The sequence below is a fragment of the Zootoca vivipara genome, chromosome 3, assembly GCF_965207765.1.
Source record: "Zootoca vivipara chromosome 3, rZooViv2.hap1.1, whole genome shotgun sequence".
NCBI lineage: Eukaryota > Metazoa > Chordata > Lepidosauria > Squamata > Lacertidae > Zootoca > Zootoca vivipara.
Genome location: NC_142586.1, coordinates 116028071 through 116049086, shown reverse-complemented (window position 1 = coordinate 116049086; position 21016 = coordinate 116028071). Strand labels below are relative to the sequence as shown.

General features: G+C 47.7%; 1 protein-coding gene across 1 annotated transcript in view; it reads right to left on the bottom strand.

The window, feature by feature from the left end:
* Positions 1–21016, bottom strand: part of ADCY3 (adenylate cyclase 3) — an 80625-nt gene that overhangs the window by 3003 nt on the left and 56606 nt on the right. Inside the window, exons 7-18 of the mRNA XM_035110846.3 lie at positions 20007–20165; positions 16675–16837; positions 14795–14914; positions 13403–13545; positions 11917–12078; positions 9931–10018; positions 8411–8527; positions 4876–5138; positions 3604–3685; positions 2917–3075; positions 2129–2275; positions 784–903 (exon numbers count right to left, since the gene is read on the bottom strand). Of these exons, the coding sequence (XP_034966737.1) occupies positions 784–903; positions 2129–2275; positions 2917–3075; positions 3604–3685; positions 4876–5138; positions 8411–8527; positions 9931–10018; positions 11917–12078; positions 13403–13545; positions 14795–14914; positions 16675–16837; positions 20007–20165 (1723 nt within the window). The remainder of the gene's footprint in view (positions 1–783; positions 904–2128; positions 2276–2916; positions 3076–3603; positions 3686–4875; positions 5139–8410; positions 8528–9930; positions 10019–11916; positions 12079–13402; positions 13546–14794; positions 14915–16674; positions 16838–20006; positions 20166–21016) is intronic.

Sequence of the window (21016 nt, the reverse complement as noted above, 5' to 3'; positions counted from 1 at the left end):
ACCAAATATTATTTATTGAACACTGGTGCTCTTTCTTTATTCCTAATATTCTGCACGTTAACCAAAGCCCGTTTGTTAATTCTGAAATGGATGCAAAGACTTTTTCGAGCATTGAATGAGCAGAACCCACGACTCCTCTCTCTTCCATAAGCTCCCATAGCGAACATTTCCCGGCTCTTTCTCAGAGCTCTGTCACTCGAAATAGAGAAGCAATGGTCAAGTCTCCCTCATTCAGGCTCTACAGAAGGATTTGACATGCTGCAGTGCTTGTTACACAAATCTAGTGGGCCGGACTCAGCAGTTCCCCTGTTATTGTAAAAAGGTAAATGTAAAGGACCCCTTGACAGTTAAGTTCAGTCAAAGGCAACTATGAGGTTGCATCTCATCTCATCTGCGGCGTTTGTCCACAGTTTTCCGGGTCATGTGGCCAGCAGGACTAAACCAGAGCGCACGGAAATGCCGTTTACCTTCCTGCCACAGCGGTACCTATTTATCTACTTGCACTGGTGTGCTTTCAAACTGCTAGGTAGGCAGGAGCTGGGACAGAGCAAAGGGAGCTCACCCCGTCGTGGGGATTCGAACCGCCGACCTTCTGATCGGCAAACCGAAGAGGCTCAGTGGTTTAGACCACAGCGCTACCCGCGTCCCCTGGTTATTGTAACCTTTGCTAATAAGGTGCTTTCTGGATGTTTTAGACCTCAACTCTCATCAGCTGTTGGAATAAGCTTCCCTATTCACTTCATCCCCATAGCTGTGCAAACTATCCCCTTCCCTTCTGTTTACCTTAACAGCATTGTTGTAGCCATTGGTGTTGACGTCGGGGGTCACGCCAGAAGCTGCCATGTAGGTGCTGCCAATGGTTTTGATCTTGGTAATGCACCGGAACTGGGGGTCATCCAAGAGCTGTGGGAATCAAGGGACAAGAAGTGTCCGTCCGTCCCCAAATCGTGATAGGGGTCAGCAAACCAGTTAGCAGTTGTCGTGGAGTTGGTTGGAAACAATGGCACTCTAGGGCTGGTCTGCCCTCCTTCTTGGCTAATGATCCCCTTCCCTTGATGGAGGGGCAGATACGCATACTTTCCAGCAAGCAAATAACGCACCTCCCCACTCCAGCAAGCACATAATGCGCCAGGTGCATGCACAAAGGGTCTGGGACCCAGGCCTCATGAGAAACAGTGGAGGAAGCTGGGACTGTTTAGACTGGGGAAGAGAAGACCGAGAGGTGATATGAGAGCCATCTTCAAATACTTGAATGGCTGCCCCATGGAAGAGGGAGCAAGTCTGTTTTCTGCTGCTCCAGAGGGGAGGGACTTGAACCTATGTATTCAAATGGCAAGAAAAGAGATTCTGACTAAGCATTGGGGGGGGGGCGTTAATGGTTTATTTTTGTTCAATTATGTACAGTGGTACCTCAGTTCTCGAATGTAATCCATTCCAGAAGACCGTTCAAGTTCCGAAACGTTCTGAAACCGAGGCGCAAAGTGCTATCAGCAAATTCAATTGAGAAAATTGAAAAACATGCAGCGGAAGCCGTTCGACTTTGAACATTTGAAAACGGAAACATTTACTTCTGGGTTTTCGGCATTCGGGTTCCAAATGGAGACATTTGAGAACTGAGGTACCACTTTATTTTGTGGGTTTTTAAATAGTCTATGTTGTGAACCGCCCTGAGATCTAGGGATGAAGGGCAGTATACAAATTTGATAAACAGTAAATATTATTATTATTATAAGGAAAAAATTTCTGACAGTAAGAGCTGTTCAATCCCTCAGAAGGCAGTGGGCTCTCCCTCCTTGGAGGTTTCTGCATTGCAGGGGGTTGGACTGGATGACCCTTGGAGGTCCCCTTTCAACTCTACAATTCTATGGTTCCATGATGGATCATCAGCCCAAGGAAATTCTGCCGGTTTACTGCATTAGCTTTTGTACCTTACAGAATCATAGAATTGAAGAGTTATATACTTACTGGTTCTTTTATTTGGAATTGTAAAGTTCCTTAGCAGGAATGCCATAAAGAAAAACACAAGCAAGACATTCAAGACCACATCATACTTTCCCTCCCTTTCTGGACTCCCTTACAGCAAACTGGCCAACCAGCCAACCTTGGCTGCTGGTCTGGGACGACTTACCGCGTCAAAATCCGAGATGATCTCGTTGAGAAAGCGCAGGCACTCGATCCCGCCATTGTTGATGCTCTCCTCCGTGTAAAAGTCAGCAAAGTTGGGGAGTGACGCAAACATGACACCAATCTCATCGTAAGACTGGCTGTATAGCTCCTGAACAGGAGGGCAAGGAAAAGGGAGAGGAAGGAAGCAGAAACAGAGTCCAGGATCTCGCAGCCAATTTGGGTGTTACCGTTAGTGGATATAGCAGGCGACGAGAATAACCTACACTTTGGAAGTCCTGCTTAAAACCTATATGAGCTCCGGAGGACACAGATCTGACCAGTGGTGAAATCTGCAAATCAACTCATTGGATGCTGAGATTTTGGGCAGGGATTCAGAAGTGCGAATGAGATCTGTAATCGTTTCTTTAATACAGTGTTTCCCAAACCTAGGTCTCTAGCTGCTTTCGGACTACAGTACCCATAATCCCTCACCACTGGTCTTGCCAGTTAGGGATGATGGGAGCTGTAGTCCAAAAACAGCTGGAGACCCAAGTTTGGGAAACGCTGCTTTAATATCTGAAGACCACAGATGGATGAGGCCGAGGGCAACAAACAGCCAGATGTGTTTTTTTTTAAATCTGAAATCAACCTATGAAAACAGGAAGCTCCAAATGCCGCAGCATTTATCTATCTAGCCCAAAAGCATCCACTGTGGCTGGTGAAAGCTCTCCCTGGTCTCTGGGCACACAGACAGCCTTTCCTACCCTCTCCCAGCCTGATCCTTGAAGCTGCTCGCCTTCTGATGCTCACCTCGTCCCGTTTCTTGGAGCCAAGGAAGTGTCGAGCGACATGGTCTGGCAGCATGTTGGTGACCAAGGCCTCATTCCAGCGCCTCATCTCATAGACCCGCTCCTTCTGGTCGTGAACGTCGATCTTCCACAGGAATAAAGTCCTGGCCAGCTTCTCCACCTGCCAAAGATTCATCCCAGGAAGGCCTCAAATAAACGTTGGGTGTCCGATCTCGGTTGCGCCTTAAGATACCTTATAAGGACAATCCGCCACTATAGTTACTTGATCCAAAGCTACACTTGTGTCGTGTACTTTTGCGTTTGGATAATATGCTAGTTTCTGGGCCAGCCTGTGAGACAGACGGCAGCTTTGGCCCCCTGGCAGATGAGGGCTACAGTTGCCGTGGGAAATGGTTCCCCAACACAACTGAGTAAAATCTGCCCATCCTTCATGCTCTGGAAGGACATGAATGAACATGGAGAAGTAGTTTGCATGTGAGAGTAGCAAGGTTATCTTGCCAGCTGTTGTTGGATAACAACTCCCAGCATTCCCAACCCTTTGGCCATGCTGCTGAGGCTGATGGGAGTTGGAGTCCAGGAACATCTGGACTCTATACACATCCCGAGGGGGGAGGGGGAGGGCATCATTGCTTAGGTTCTGTTGCTGTTGTCAGATTCTGGGAATGAGAGAGACCGGCAGGCTACTCACATGCCGCGAGAAATAGTAGAAGCTGAGCATCATCACTAAGATCATCGCTGTCATTGAATATTTGGACGGAATCAGTGAGGACCTGCAGAGCAGAGCAAAATTAGTCATGGCCACACAGCAGAGGGTTGATTTGCACATCCAGCAAAACCACATCACTATAGTATAAACCAAACAATCTCCCTGCATGGAGAAAGCCACTCTTTGGGAGAAGACTAGATTAGTCCCTTTCCCCTTGATGTGCTAGTTTTCTACACAGATGGATTTATGTAGGATTTAGAAATATTTCATTTCACTTTTAATTCGTATACCACCTTTCAAAGGTAAGGTAAAGGACCACTGGGCGTTAAATCTAGTCCAAGGTGACTATGGGGTTGTGGCGCTCATCTCGCTTTCAGGCTGAGGGAGCCAGCATTTGTCCACAGACAGTTTTCCGGGTCGTGTGGCCAGCATGACTAAGCTGCTTCTGGCACAACGGAACACTGTGACAGAAACCAGAGCACATGGAAACGCCGTTTACCTTCCCGCCACAGCAGTACCTATTTATCTACTTGCACTGGCATGCTTTCAAATTGCTAGGTTGGCAGACGCTGGGACAGAGCAAGGGGAGCTCACTCCGCCAAGCAGATTCAAACCACCAGCCTTCCGACCGGCGAGCCCAAGTGGCTCAGTGAGTTAGACCACAGCACGTCCCATATTGCTATACACAAGGCGGCAGCAACAAAATATACAATAAACAACGAAGAACACTGTAATAGTCTGATCCAATTCAAAAAGTCATAATGAAACCTAACTTTAAAATGGAATGACTTATACCAAATAAAGTAATAGTCAATAATCTAGTAGAATATAACAGTACCCAATAAAATTAACTCTCAAAACATCAGCAGATTGTAATTGAACTGGAATTCACTCTTAACAACCACAATAAATAATCACTAAACTGCAATCAACAAAAATAACTGCAAGTCACAGTGCCTAAAATACCATTATACATACAAACCCATGTAAAAGGATCATATTCATAGTGGTTTAAGAACACACTATGATTTTCATTTTTGCAAATAACAGATTTGCAACAGTTTCTCCATTATGAACCACGCCAACTGCAGGCTTAAGTCACAAAACACAGGAAGATCTTAGTGGTGTGGGTTGGTTTTAAAAAACAAAACAAAACTGTGCTCTTCCACATAGTGAGATCTTCCATTCCTGCCTCCCCCCCACCCCCCTAGGTGCATCACCCCATGCCGCTCCCCCCGACCCCGGGGCGCTTACCTGCTCTCTTGGAACCGTTCCTCATCATATTTGTCGAAGATGTGCTTCCAGGCCAGGATGTTGACCACTCCCACCGCCCCGGTAATCATGAGCATCAGGGTGAGCTTGACCATGTGGCTGACTTGCACCAGCATGATGGTCGCGATGAGCGCCAAGACGGTGATGTAGCTGTAGTACTTGGGGTTCTCCACGCAGCCCCCGTCTAGCAGTGCCTGCGTCGTGCTGTTGTAAAAGGTGTCTTTGTAATACTGCTGGCAGCTGAGCTGGAGAGGCAGAAACAGCAGGTTAGGGTTGGGCGGTATCTGGTTTTCAACATCACGACATATCACCAGCTAAACATCACGACAGACTGGTATTATTGCGATGTCTGAAATAAGGATGGAGCTGGTTTTCAACATCACAATATATCACCAGCTAAACATTGTGATATACTGGTATATCACAATGTCTGAAATAGGGACGGAGCTATATAGAGGCATGGGCTGGCTTCACAGCTTTTCCCACGTGATTTTTGCAACACACACACACACACACAAAGCATGATTCACAATATATTGCCAAGTCAAAAATCATGAAACCTATACAGTGGTACCTCGGGTTACAGACACTTCAGGTTACAGACTCCACTAACCCAGAAATAGTACCTCGGGTTAAGAACTTTGCTTCAGGATGAGAACAGAAATTGCACGGCGGCGGCAGCGGGAGGCCCCATTAGCTAAAGTGGTACCTCAGGTTAAGAACAGTTTCAGGTTAAGAATGGACCTCCAGAACAAATTAAGTTCTTAACCTGAGGTACCACTGTATCATGATATGGACTTCAAACCGGTTTGGGGTGATATAGCAATATACCACCCAGCCCTACAGCAGATGAGTTCTTGCTGGTGTTATTGTTGTTACTTTATTTATGCCCTGCCTTTCCTCCAGAACTGGGAATCGAAGCAGCTTGCAAAGTTTTCAAACCAACACAGATAAAACACACATAGCTAAAAACCTTACAGAAGGTTGTTGTTTAGAAGTAATGGAACTATGGAATTAAAACGTATCTATCAAAAGAAATCAGTTCTCCAAAGGCTGCCAAAATAAAACCATCTTCATCAGACACACCGGAAACTGGTGCTTGTTCCGTTTCAGCCACTGACCCTCCTCACCTGCCCAATCTCCAGCAAAGGAAAGCATTCATCTCAGAAAGAACAATGGATCTCACTCAGTAAATTTGTAGAAATTATCACTTTCATTCTTCCTGCTGAGAAACTTGTGGGTGGAGTAGCTGGCTTTTAGGAGAACTAGATTATTCTTCTTACAATCTTCCAGCTCTTCTTGCTTTCTTAAAAAACTGGATTTGCTCAAATCTACCCATTCACCCAAGGGACGCGGGTGGCACTGTGGGTTAAACCACAGAGCCTAGGACTTGCCGATCAGAAGGTCGGCGGTTCGAATGCCCGCGACAAGGTGAGCTCCCATTGCTCGGTCCCTGCTCCTGCCAACCTAGCAGTTCGAAAGCACGAAGTACAAGTAGATAAATAGGTACCGTTTCAGCAGGAAGGTAAACAGCATTTCTGTGCGCTGCTCTGGTTCACCAGAAGTGGCTTTGTCATGCTGGCCACATGACCCGGAAGCTGTACGCCGGCTCCCTCAGCCAGTAAAGCGAGATGAGCGCCGCAACCCCAGAGTCGTCCGCGACTGGACGTAATGGTCAGGGGTCCCTTTACCTTTACCTTTTCCCATTCACCCACCTCCTTCCTTAGTGCTATAATCCTTATAAATAAAACTGTTCCTGCTGAATTTGCACAAACTCCAGATTTCTCAGGGAGATTCATTTTAAGATCCCTAGACACCAGAGGGATGTGCGAATGTTGAATTATGGTGCTGGAGGAGACTCTTGAGAGTCCCATGGACTGCAAGAAGATCAAACCTATCCATTCTGAAGGAAATCAGCCCTGAGTGCTCACTGGAAGGACAGATCGTGAAGCTGAGGCTCCAATACTTTGGCCACCTCATGAGGAGAGAAGAATCCTTGGAAAAGACCCTGATGTTGGGAAAGATTGAGGGCACTAGGAGAAGGGGACGACAGAGGACAAGATGGTTGGACAGTGTTCTCGACCCCCTATTCCCCTCAGAGCTACAATTCCCAGAGTGGTTTAACAACCAATCCCTCTTCTCGGGGAACTTCGGGAAATGTATCTCTAAGAAGGGGAAACGGGTCTCCCAGCATTCATCAAAAGATCTCAGAGTGGTTCGCAAGAAACCCAAGGCCTGGTTGAAGAGGAACATCTTCGCATGACGCCTAAAGGTGTATAATGAAGGCAAACCTCCCTGGGGAGAGCATCCCACAAGCTGGGAGCCACCACAGAAAAGGCCAGCTCTCATGTTGCTGCCCTCCAGACCTCTCACGGAGGAGGCACACAAAGAAGGGCCTCAGATGACGATTGCAGGGTCCAGACAGTTGCTCTTCCAACCCCTCACCCAATCTCACACCCCCGTCCATTTTTCCCAACTACTATGATCATTTACCACTTCTGTCAACCACACATTAAAGGTGGGTGGGGGGTAGAGTGTGCTCAGACGCACGGAGATTTCCTTGTGTTGTGTTTTTCCCTTTCTTTCTTTCTTTCTTTCTTTCTTTCTTTCTTTCTTTCTTTCTTTCTTTCTTTTCTTTTCTTTTCTTTTCTTTTCTTTTTTTGCAAAGAGAGATCAGACCTCTCTCCCTCCCCATCAATCCACCCCACAGCGCCCAAAGGCTCCTCAAGGTCTCCCAGCGTGTAAATGGCAGCGCCTCCGTATCAGCAACGTCAGCAGGGAAGGGTTCAAGGTCTGGCCAATTATTAACAGGTTCTAAAAATAAACCTCCGCAGCCGGCCGGCCTGCTAATTTCCCTTAATGATCTGTACCGCACAGCTCTGCACACCAGAAGCGGGAGAGTTCACAGGGATGTCAGCTTGGAAGGAAAAAGAGGGGAGGAGGGGGGCTTTGGGCCCAGGAAGACTCCCTCCTCAGTGGACCCTCTGTGCATTCAGGGCTAGAGTCGATGTTGCACAGAGTTCCTTGTCTCTCTCCACCCAGAAGAGAAGAAATAAAGAAAACTCAAATGGACTTCCAATTTCCCATCCGCCGGTTACGTTTAAAAAAGCTATTTAAGACATTAACGCCATGGTAACATGCATCTTCTCCACTTTCTGTTAAGCAATATTTCTCAAAACCATTCGTTTCCTAGTGCCCTCCAGATGTTTTGTGGGACCAAGGAGGACTGTGGTCCAAACCAGCTGCAAGTCACCCAGATGGGGACAGCTGTCCTTGTGGCACAAGTGCCCGCTACTTTTGTCCAGCTGCAGTCGGAAAGCTGGCAATAGGAGTGTGGCCACCTCCCCAGGACACAACGCTTTTAGTAGAATGCCATATTTTGAAAACAACAACACTGGCTTGCCATCAGTGCTAAGTGAGACATTCGCACATCCCAGAACGACTCTTTCTACCGTGCTTTGGACGCGGGAGCAAGGAGAGGGCAGGCAGGCAGAGCTCTTGTGCCAGCCTTGCTTACCATGTCTACGATGTTCGCCATGGTGAGGATGAAAATGGCAGACATGGCCCAGGTGTTCCTGGCCCACCTCGTTCTGTCGATCCACGTGGAAAAAGCCACAAGCTTTTTAGGGAAAGCCTGTAGGCAGAGGAAGGCATTAGAAGCAGAGCTGGAGGAGAAGCCATTTCTCGGACCCAGGGCCACGTCCCACAGGGGTTGGGCTAGAAGACCCCTGGTATCCCTCCCCCCCCCCCGCACACACATACCCTGGGGGCAAACCGCACCTTCCCAAAATATGTTCCGGAGGGCCGGAAGCACCCTAATAATAATAATACAGTGGTGCCTCGCTTAACGAATGCCCTGCTTAACAAAATTTCCACTTAACGAAAGGTTTTTTTCGAGCGGAGGTTGCCTCGCTAGACGAATTCGTTTTACAAAAAAGTCGTCTAGCGAATCGCAGTTTCCCATAGTTTCCCATAGGAATGCATTGAAATTCAATTAATGCGTTCCTATGGGCAAAAAAAAATTCAATGCATTCCTATGGGATTCGCTAGACGAATTTTTCATTATAAGAAAAGACTCGTGGAACTAATTAAATTCGTCTAGCGAGGCACCACTGTAATAATTTATTATTTAAACCCCGCCCATCTGGCTGGGTTTCCCCAGCCACTCTGGGCAGCTCCCAATAGAATATTAAAAACACAATAAAACATCAAACATTAAAAGTTTCCCTAAACAGAGCTGCCTTCAGATGTCTTCTAAAAGTCAGATAGTTGTTTATTTCCTTGATATCTGATGGGAGGGGCGTTCCACAGGGCAGGTCTGGTAATTGTTGTTCTCCTCCTCTGATGGGAGGGCGTTCCACAGGGTGGGCGCCACTACCAAGAAGGCCCTCTGCCTGGTTCACCGTAACTTCACTTCTCGCAGGGAGGGAACCGCCAGAAGGCCCTCAGAGCTGGACCTCAGTGTCCGGGCTGTACGATGGGGGTGGAAACGCTCCTTCATGTATACTGGGCTGAATTTAGGGCTTTCAAGGTCAGCACCAACACTTTTAATTGTGCCCAGAAACGTACTGGGAGCCAATGTAGGTCTTTCAGGACTGGTGTTATGTGGTCTCGGCGGCCGCTCCCAGTCACCTGTCTAGCTGCCGCATTCTGGATTAGTTGTAGTTTCTGGGTCACCTTCAAAGGTAGCCCCACATAGAGCGCATTGCAGTAGTCCAAGCGGGAGAGAACCAGAGCATGAACACGTGTGCGAGAGAACAGGGGAGTTGATAGAGCTGCTGGGACACATTACTGAGCGCTAACACAATGGAAGCAGATTTCCCCCAGGCTGAGTCCTGGAGAAAGGTGGAGCCCCAGTGCAGAAGGAATTCCTTGGGGGGCAGGAGTCTTATTTCCCCACAAGCCCACCCTGAGCTTCATTGCAAGAAAGGGCACAAGATACACTTGATGGATGCATTTGGGTAATGACTGTGCATTCAGTGGGTGTGTATGTCGTGTTGAGAGGGGAAGGGAGAGGCATTGGGGAGAGGCCCTTACCCTGGGAAAGATGGCAGCCAGAGAGCAGAGGGTAAGGATGAGCAGCAAGACCTCCCCGACAACAAACGTCACATAATTTGTCATCAGCCTGCAAGGCAGAAAGAAAAAGAGAAAGGCAAAATGGAAGTCAAAGATCCATTGCTCTACCCAGACTTTAGAGGCAGCAGAATTCTCGGCTGAGAAAAAATAAATCTAAAAGCACATAATGAAAGGCAGTGTGGTGCAGTGGTTAGCACTGGGTCAATAAACAGCCAGTGCCGTGTGACCTCCTCCTGAACCTCGTGCAGACCAATGAATGCTCTGCAAAGAGGGCCATCTGGAGGCAACCAGCCTAGGTTGCTCATTGTCTTAAGATGGAACGTGGGTGGAAGGAGAAGACCTTCTCATCAGCCTCTAGCACAGGGGTTCCCAAACTAAGGCCCGGGGGCCGGATCTGGCCCAATCGGCTTCTAAATCCAACCCGCAGACGGTCCGGGAATCAGCATGTTTTTACATGAGTAGAATGTGTCCTTTTATTTAAAATGCATCTCTGGGTTATTTGTGGGGCATAGGAATTCATTCATTTTTTTCCTTCAAAATACAGTCCGGCCCCCCACAAGGTCTGAGGGACAGTGGACCGGCCCCCTGCTGAAAAAGTTTGCTGACACCTGCTCTAGCAGATGTTCTGCAGGCTTCAGGCCAGGGCTGCCCTGAGATTTCCAGGGTTAAGGGTGTCTCTAGGAAGTCTGCTTTTTTCAGCATTCATCCCAGCTTTCTTGCATAAAACTGGAGATGTCAAACGGCGGGGGGGGGGGGGCAGAAAAATTGCAGCAGAGGAATTCCCATTCTTCCCCGGCCCCAATTTTTCTGAGTCCATCCCCCACCTTGTTTCTGAAAAAAGAAGAGACAGGAAATGAGAGGAAATGCCCACCCCACCCCCCATGTTTCCAGTTTTTTTCCAGCTCTTCACATCTCTACACAAAGCTTACCCGAGATTTTTTAATGTTGAATGTTTTAATGTTTTAAATATCCATCCTGATTTGCTTGGGGGTGTTCATAGGGTTTCCCTATAAACACTTTCCCATCACTTTCCTAAAGTTGTTTTGTGTGTGTGTTTCGGTGGATTTGTCTCACTAGGGTAACAGGGTGCATTGATCCACACACACACACACACACACACACACACACACAGTGGTACCTCTACTTACAAATAATTCTACTTACGAATGGAGCTCCGTCTGCCATCTTGGATGCGGTTTAGATAGGATTTTTTCTACTTACGAATTTTTAGATAGGGTTGCTTCTACTTACGATTTTTTTCTTCCAATGCATTCCTATGGGATTCGACTTACAATTTTTTTCGAAGCAAAATATAAAAATTCCTTCAGTAGCACCTTAAAGACCAACTAAGTTTATATTTTGGTATGAGCTTTCGTGTGCATGCACACTTCTTCAGATACGAAGAATTTTTTTCGACTTACAAATGTGCGTTCGGAACGCATTAAATTCATAAGTAGAGGTACCACTGTATGTGTGTGTGTGTGTGTGTGTGTGTGTGTGTGTGTGTGTGTATATATATACATATACATACATACATATATATATATATATATATATATATATATATATATATATATATAAAGGGAGCCCTGACCATTAGGTCCAGTCGTGACCGACTCTGGGGTTGCGCGCTCATCTCACATTATTGGCCGAGAGAGCCGGCGTACAGCTTCCAGGTCATGTGGCCAGCATGACAAAGCCGCTTCTGGCGAACCAGAGCAGCACACGGAAACGCCGTTTACCTTCCCGCTGTAGCGGTTCCTATTTATCTACTTGCATTTTGACGTGCTTTTGAACTGCTATATATATATGCACCCAAATCCTTGCAAAACACTTGACAGCTTAAAAGCACCAAAAGGAACAAATAATGGTTGAGCCCCTAGCTTTGACATGCATGTCTTTTGGCAGAGTCCTGCAGGCCCTGGACACAGACCAAGCTGCACTCACTGTGGATCAATGAAGATCTCCACGAGGGCGGTGAAGAAGAGGACGACGCAGGAACAGCTGAAGGCCGCCCCGCTCTGCTTCTCCTTTTCCACGGAGTACCGCGTCTCCATTTCGGGGTCGATGAAGCGCATGGAGAGTCGATAGGTGGATCTGCCCTTCATCCTGCCAGAAACATGAGAAGTGCAGAGAACTTACGATTCCTAGAAGGTCTGCAGGACAGCTATGCCCCACCTCCATGGCTGCTAGAGGCAGCATCCCTGTTGCTGGAAATCTTACAGGTGAGGGCTGCTGCTCGTAGGTCCTGCTTGTTGGCTTCCCACAGGCATGCAGCCGGCCATTGTGAGACCAGGATTCTGCCCTAGATGGGCCATCCTTCTATGTCCTTGTGCCTGAGAAGAGTCCTCAGGTCCACTGTACAGCCGTCTCATGCAAAATCACACCATGGCCCATCTAGGTCAGTGCTACATACTCTGACTGGCAGTGGTCTTCTTCACCCCCTGAGGTGCACCCTCCCCTGGTCTCCCAAGACATCCAGATGCCAGCCAACCAGGTTATCGAAGGCATTTTTTAATTGTCTCCTATCTGAGCATTCCACATGGAGAACAAGGCTTTTAAGGGCTGCTAACCTTGATGGCTGCTAACCCTGATGAAGCTAACCCTCCAATACTTTGGCCACCTCATGAGAAGAGAAGACTCCCTGGAAAAGACCCTGATGTTGGGAAAGATGGAGTGCACTAGGAGAAGGGGACGACAGAGGACGAGATGGTTGGACAGTGTTCTCGAAGCTACCAACATGAGTTTGACCAGACTGCGGGAGGCAGTGGAGGACAGGAGTGCCTGGCGTGCTATGGTCCATGGGGTCACGAAGAGTCGGACACGACTAAATGACTAAACAACAACAACCACCCTGATGGCTATGCTCTACACCCCATCATTTCCCAAACTTGGGTCTCCGTCTGTTGTTGGACTACAACTCCCCTCATCCCTAGCTAGCACGACCAGTGGACAGGGTTGATGGGAGTTGTAGTCCAACAAGAGCTGGAGACCCAAGTTTTGGGAAACCCCGGTCTACCTCCACTGCTGGAGGCAGCAATCCTTCCGCCTGCCACAGGAGGGGAGAGGGCTCCTGCGTTGAGGTCCTGGTTGTGGGTTTCCCTTGGGAGAGAATTTGGTTGGCCACAGGATGCTGGACCAAAATGGTAAATCAGGTATTTGCTCCTGGGACGTGGTCTGAGGACACACAATTGCACTGCCTTGCTGATGCTAAGCCTGGATGGAAAACCGCTTAAGAACCACCTTGGGTTCCATGATGGAAGAAAGGTGGCGGGTATAAAGGGTCTAAAAACCCTAACAGAAAATAAGCAAAGCCTTCCGTATCTGGGCATTAACCCTATATGGGTTCCCTCCAGCTGCTTTCGACCACATTTCCCTCCGACCCCCAACCACACCAGATGCCCCCAAGGTATGGCGAAGAGGGGAGACTTACGCCTGCACCGACTCCCTCTCCAACAAGGCCTCATTCAGCAGCTTGTTGAGCTCCTGCTCGTTCTCGGAGGCGTCCACCACCCTCTCGGCCAGGTCACGCAAGCGCAGGCGCCGCCGCGGGTTGGGGAAGGAGGGGTTCACCACCTGAGCAAAAGGGAAGAGGCAGTTTGGTGCAGTGGTTAGGGTGCCAGGCTAGGGCCTGGGGGTCTGGGGATTCAAATTCCCACAAAGACCGCTGGGTGAACTTAGCTCCTTGCAGGAAAGACAGCACATATATTTCATGTTTTTAAAAGGGAATACAAATGTAAAATCTCACACCAGGGGCCAGGAAGTGGTGTGTGTTTGTGCAGAGACAGCTCTTCTTGGCCAAGGAGTTCTAGAAATGCATTTTCATTCAACAGGGAAGCAGAGAGGATAAGTGTTGATTAAGCCACCCAAGACTGAAGGCATGGTGCAAGCAAGTGAAACAAAACAACAGAAGCCTTTCCTCCTGTAAATCCATCCCAAAGTTTGCCTGCTCTACATCTATTTGTTTTTGCTTCAGCTCAGGACCTTCATCATCCCAAGTTTCACTTAAAACAAAGCCAAGTTTCTAGCCCTCAAGACTGGAAATAATAGGTGTCAGAGCACACGGTCAGTTCCTGGTGAAATCTCACAACACTATTGAGGGAGTGGGGGGATTGAGCAGAATCACTGGGGTTTGTGGCGTGGGATCCTGAGCCTGCAATAGATCTTTGCTCAAGCTGAATGGCCATCCTCTGTGGCCGTCCTCCTCACAGTCCTCCCACCACCAGAAGCCAGGCAGGTGACGACTGCAGAGGAGACCTTTGCTCCCCTTTGGGATGCTTTTCTCCCCAAAGATGCCTGCAGGGTCCTCAACTCTGTAGAAGGCTTTAAAAAAAAAACAAATAAATGCCCAGATATTCCAGCCTATTCTGTGGCTGGTGTGCAGATCCTTGAGTCTCCCGCTGAATTTTGTCATCCTTGAGTCTCCCGCTGAATTTTGTCATCCTTGAGCCTCCCGCTGAATTTTGTCATCTTTTTATGGCTCTGTAGCTCCATTATTTTTATGATGGTCATTATTGATCTTTGTAAGCCAGTCTGGAAACCTCTCTCAGCTGAAGGGAGAGGGATACATGCTTTGAACAAACAAACAACTTGTGTTTTCAAATTTCTAAAAAAAAGTATCTTAAAAAAAATGTTTCTAAAAAAGTGTGCATCGCCTCAGGCGACTTCTGCTGTACGTTGGAGGGGAGCAGCTGCTTAGATATTCTCCAAACCTGTAAGAATGCCCAGGTGTGCAAATGTTCTTAATTCCCATCTGCTTTCCATTTGAGTGTGTGCATTCTGGCCCTGTGGCTCTTTCTCGGCCTTCCCCAACACCCCAGCATACCCTGGTGTCCGACTCCTCCGCCTCGTCGGGGGTCGTGCAAGTGGTGTTGATGCTCCCGTTGCACTCCTTGGTGTTGATCAGCTGCGGCGACTCGCCGTGGGAGGAAGAGACGGACAGCTTCTGCAGAGAGAAACAAGGGCATGGGCACAGGAGGTCCAAGGCCCTGCGCCCAGGGGCGGGGCCAGGCACCCGTGGGGGCGGGGCAAGTCGGGGCAGGACGCTCCGCGGGGCCTCGGAAGAGTCTGCCTGCCTCTTCCCACTTCCCACCCCTTACAGCTGGGGGGGGGGAGGCGGCAGGCGGACCATTTGGGGCAGCGCAGAGCCCAGAAGAGGTGTGTGGCTTCGCCACGCTGCTGGCCCCATGGTGAGTGCCACCTGGCATTTTGTCACCCCCCTCAGTGGTGACACCCGGGGCGTACCACCCCCACCACACACCCCTTCCTCTGCCCCTTCCTGAGGCCTTTCAAAACTAGAGGGTCAGAGCAACTAGGGCTCAAACCTATTGCAGGGGGTTGGACTACGATCCATTCTAGGACCCAGTGCTGAATTACGCAATAGGCAGACTGAGCATGTGCTTAGGGCACCAGAAAAGCAGACTCAAAAGGGGGGGGGATTTGATACTTCTTCTTTTTTTTTTTTTAAGCATCCAAGTAGTCCTGATGGGAGAGGAAGGTTAAGATTTCCTTGCACTCCATTCCACATGCTCCCCCCATTTTCCTTTTTATTACTTACCAGGGGGTGTCCTATTAACGCAACTCAAATTAGAGGAGTCAGATCTAGTCACGTGTTGCAATAAATACATGTTTTGTTTATATTGAAATTGTATTCTACAGTTTTATTTTGAATCGCATACGGGGGGCTTTTCGGAGGGATGCTTCCTGTTTTTAAACTTCTATCGCATCCCCTTTTGCTTCCGATTTCTCTGAACTGAAAAGTCCCGAATGCTGCAATATTTTCTTGTACAGAAGTGGCCCCATCCCCTTCGTCATTCCGTTCTCACAGTGGCCAACCAGATGCCTGCCTGAAACCTGCAAGCAGGATTCGAACCCAAGAGCCCTCTCCCCTCTCCCCAGCAACCAATATTCAGAAGCATTGCTGCCTCCAGCTATAGACAAACAGAAGGCATCCTCTTTAACCCTGAGAGCAATTAGCCCGCTGGGACAGGCTATTTAAATTCCTGGCTGAACGGAGAACTAGGCTTGTTAATCAACTATTGATCCTCAGCGCCCAAGTGGATTGGAATGGAAATGTAGCACATGGAGGAGACCAACTGAGGCAGAGAAGCAGACTCCCACCATCAAATCCCTTTTCACTCGTTCGCCTACAGCAGCAGCTTCCCCCAAGCTGGCACCCTCCAGGTGTTCTGGACCACAACTCCCACCAGGAGTGCCGGCTGGCGCTAATGGGAGTTGTAGTCCAAAGATCCAGAGGGCACCAGCTTGGGAAAGACTCGTAACATAAGCGTCTGATTCGCCAACCAGCCCAGCTCTGGTGCAAGAAAATGACAGCAAGTCCGATCTTCTATCGTCTTTGCTTTGAAATGGATCGTAGAGCTGAAAGGCAACCCCAAGGGTCATCTAGTCCAACCCCCCTGCTATGGAGAAATCTCAGCTTTCTCAGTGTTCTGGGCAGGGTTTGCCAACATGGTGCTCTCCAGGTTTTATCAGACCACAACCCTTGGTCATGCTGGCTGGGGCTGATGGCAAGAGATGGAGGGCAACACATTGGCTACTCCCCAATCTACTGCAACGTAGGAACCGGAAGGCCCAACCCCAGAGCACTGCAAGGCCAAACTTCCTCTGCTTCCACAGGATCCATGCGGTGCCAGCCCTGACATTGGGCAAATGGGACATGCGTCCCTATGAGCCGAGAACACTCACCACACCATTGATCCCATTCTTGAGCGGCTTGTTGGTCACCACGATGAGGTAGGTGACGATCCCCTTCTCCTTCAGGTATTCGCAGCGAGCCCCACCGTCTCCCGGCTCCACCTCAAACTCCCCCTTTAGGCAGTCCATGGTGCTCTGAGAGATGTGCACACGCCTGAAAGGGCCACATCGAAAGCAAGGTGGTCATTGCCAAGGACAGAGGTCAGAGGTAACGGAAGGGGAGGCTGCAGGAAAAGCCAGAGCGTGGCTGGGGGGCCTCTGTGGTACTCTAGATGTCGTTGGACTACAATTCCCATCATCCCTTGGTCATGGGCGGCTGGTGCCGATAAGAGTTGGAGTTCCAACAGTTTAAACTAGTTGTAAACTGCTTGGATGTTTGTTTGTTTTTTAATGAAATTGTGGTGTACGAAAATTCACAGAATCATAGAACTGTAGAGTCGGAAGGTGACCCCAAGGGTCATCCAACCGCCTGCAATGCAGGAATCTCAACCTCTGCTTAAAAACTTATTGTGGGAGTCTGTTTCACCGTCAAACAGCTCTTACCATCAGAAAGTTCTTCCTGATGTTTAGTTGGGCTCTTTTTTTTATTGTAACTTGAATCCATTGGTTTGGGTCCTACCCTCCAGAGCAGGAGAAAACAAGCTTATTCCCTCTTCCATGTGACAGCCCTTGAGATATTTGAAGATGGCTCTCGTATCTCCTCTCAGTCTCCTCTTTTCCAGGCTAAACATCCCCGATTCCCTCAACTGTTCCTCACAAGGCTTGCTTTCCAGACCCTCCTCTGCCCAACCTTACAGCTTGTCAATATCCTCCTTAAATTGTGGCGCCCAGAACTGGACGCAGTTCATTGTTAATACATAAAGGAATTGAATAGGATAAACGCCTGGGTGGCACATATTGCCCAGCTCTGAAATAGGGCTTGACGTAGGTTGACAGAAGAAGAGGAGAAGTGATATGATAGCCATGTTCAAATATATGAAAGGATATCATATGGAGGAGGGAGAAAGATTGTTTTCTGCTGCTCCAGAGAAGCAGACACGGAGCAATGGATTCAAACTACAAGAAAGAAGATTCCACCTCAACATTAGGAAGAACTTCCTGACAGTAAGAGCTGTTCGGCAGTGGAATTTGCTACCAAGGAGTGTGGTGGAGTCTCCTTCTTTGGAGGTCTTTAAGCAGAGGCTTGACAGGCATATGTCAAGAATGCTTTGATGGTGTTTCCTGCTTGGCAGGGGGTTGGACTGGATGGCCCTCGTGGTCTCTTCCAACTCTATGATTCTATGATTCTAGGAGGAAGTAATCTGACCAGCTCCGATGCTTGGCTCTCTCATTTTACTTTTTAGCTGTCAAGCAGTGATGCTGGAACAGAACTCCCCAAATCCGGCCTTCACAGAAGCCACAGCTGGCCAGTCCTTTAGCATTTCAGGGCTGTGGGGGTGGTACTGCAACTTCTAAATAAAGCCCAGATAGCGCTATTAATAGCCAAGCCCCTTTGCCTCCTAAGCAGACGCACGAAAGGCCCACGCCATTGACCCTCTCGGAATGATGCACATTTATGAGCTCCTTTTGCTTTTCGGCTGGCTGCGTTTCGCTCTTTGGCCTGATCCTTGCCCCGAAGCAACCATTTCTGACAGCTTACGAGGGAGGGGGGAAACACGGCCGAGTAGACAGCCCCAGCGCCGGGTGGGGAGAAAAAAAGAGGTAGGGAACCAGAGACCTCCAGAGGTTGCTGCGCTCCAGATCCCAACAGCCCCTGCCAGCATGGCCAATGGTCGCAGGTGATGGGAGTTGTAGTCCAGAGAGCCACAGTTCTTCACCCCTGTTTGTGAAGATCAACGTGCGAAACAACACATTCCACGTAAAATGGGGAAGCAGTAAAAACAACAACCATGTATCTGTATGTTGAGCTCTCCTCCTCGCCTTGCCTTCTTTTTTAAAAATAATAATATTTTTATTAGCTTTTTACGCAAAACTTGACATTATTCAATTTACTTTCAGTGAATAATTTCTTACATTTTTACTTCCCCTCCTTACGTCCACGATGTTCCTGTTCTCCTCCTTGACCTGCTGCCGTAACTGCCATTTATTTTCAATTCTATTACAACTTCTTTTACAACCATTTATTTATTCACCTTCCCTTGCCTATTATTCAAATCCTGTTCACTACAGCTCATTCTCCTGTGCAGGCAGAATGGGGCAAGAGTTCTGGGCTTCCTGCTAAATACCTGAACCAGTGAAATGCTTTCAGCTTTGTGGGGGTGGTTGCAGAAGGTAAATGAGAACTACTGCATAGCTTTCATTTGGCTATAGTTCCACCACCCCCACCCCCAAAAATAGTCTGCTTGCAACAACCTTTTTAAGTAGGTTAAGGTGACTGGCCCAAGGTCACCCAGTGGATGCCATAGGTGGGTGGGGGTCTGAGCCTGGGAGTTTCTGCTTTCCAACCCACTAGACCACAATGGCTGTATAGCATGAGTTTATGAAAAGAAACACGATTCTCTCTGTATTTCCTATTTCTTTTGTCCTCTCTTCTTTCTCGCCTGCTGGAATGATCCCCCCCCCCCACACACATAAATTTTCTGTTTCACAATTTAGAGTATTCATTTAAACAACCTTAAAATACTTCCCATCTTCTCTTTCCATGGTTCATTTTGCATGTCATAAATCCCTGCATGTTTTACATAAACTAAACCATTAAGTATTCCATTATTACATCCATCAAAACTTATTTATACTGTTGAATTTATCTTAATGGTGCCAACTTTTTCAAGTATACACAATTTCCCCCCATATACTCAATAAACATTTTCCAATCTTTTTTAAACGCATGTTCTTCTTGTTCTCTTATTCTCTATGTTAGGTCCGCAAGCTGCGCATATTCCACCAGTTTAAGTTGCCTGCTTTCCATTTTTCGGCTCACAAAACACAGGCCACAGTAGTGGCATACATGTTTATGGAAGACAATCTTACTCAGCTACGAGTGATCACCAAAGAAGAAGAAGAAGACGACGACATAAATAACATTTTTAGACACTTGGGAATTTCCGTCTGACCCGTCTGACTCTGGTCGTTTTTTTGGGGGGGGGAAGTGCTTTTAAAAAAAATTTCAATTCATTATGAATTATTTCCCAATACTCTTTTACCCTTTTACAGGTCCACCACATATGAAAGAACATACCCCTCAACCTCATTGCATCTCCAGCACTTATCTGATTCAGTCTTAAACATCTTAGCAAGCCTAAGATGCTGGAATGATTTCCATCCCAGACACAGGACATTTAGAAAGCAGTGGGGAAACTCCCATCGTCCCAGAAGGCTCTCACCCTGGGATGCCACCGGCTTCCATCTTATTTGCCACTGTCACGTCTGTGGACCACACATCGTACTGCCAGCGCTTCTGGCCGAGGACCCCGCCCAGGACGGTGCCGCTGTGGACCCCCACGCGCATGTCCACGTCTGTTTTGGTCTTCTCTCGGACGTAGCTGGGGAGAAAGGAGCCCACGGGGACAACAAACACTCAGTTCAATTCTCAGAAAACAAAAACCTGTCCCCAGCAGCTCACAGACAACCAGCGAGCCTTTGTTTGTCATTCCTTTGGCTGCTTTCCCTGGACACTTTTAAAAGTTTCCAACGCAAGTTGCTTTAAATTGTTGTCAACATTGGGGTTTTTAAATGGTTTTTATGAGAGGTTTTCTTAGGTTACCAAAGTCCCCTATCCTATACCTTTTTTAAAATGTGGAGGTTTGGGGGGGTTTATTGGGTTGTTGTTTTTATTTTGATTATATATTTTGGGGTTTTATATTTTGATTTTGTTCTATGAACTGCCCTGAGACCTCTGGGTATAGGACAGTATATAAATTCAAATAATAATAATTAACAACAACAACTCACTTTGTCTCTCTTTTCGGATCATGAAAAGAGTTCTATTCAATGTGAAACTTTAAATGTTGTATACAATATAAGGTTAGGGGAGAGGAGAGGTGGGGGGGGGGAGAGAAGGGGGTGGCAAACTTGCACTCTTTTCCATAGTGTATGTGCAAGGTTATTGTCTTAGCATCACATGGGGAGACTCTCTTTCTTTTCATTTATTAGCTTTCAGTGCGAGAGGTTGGGGGGCCCAGGGCATGGTTAGAAATAACAGGTGATAGATAGATATAGATAGATAGATAGATAGATAGATAGATAGATAGATAGATAGATAGATAGATAGATGATAGACAGATATTAAATAGAGATAAGGTAAGATAAGATAAAAAGCAGAGATATCACCTTGCCTACAAAGGTCCGTATAGTTAAATCTATGGTTTTCCCAGTAGTGATGTATGGAAGTGAG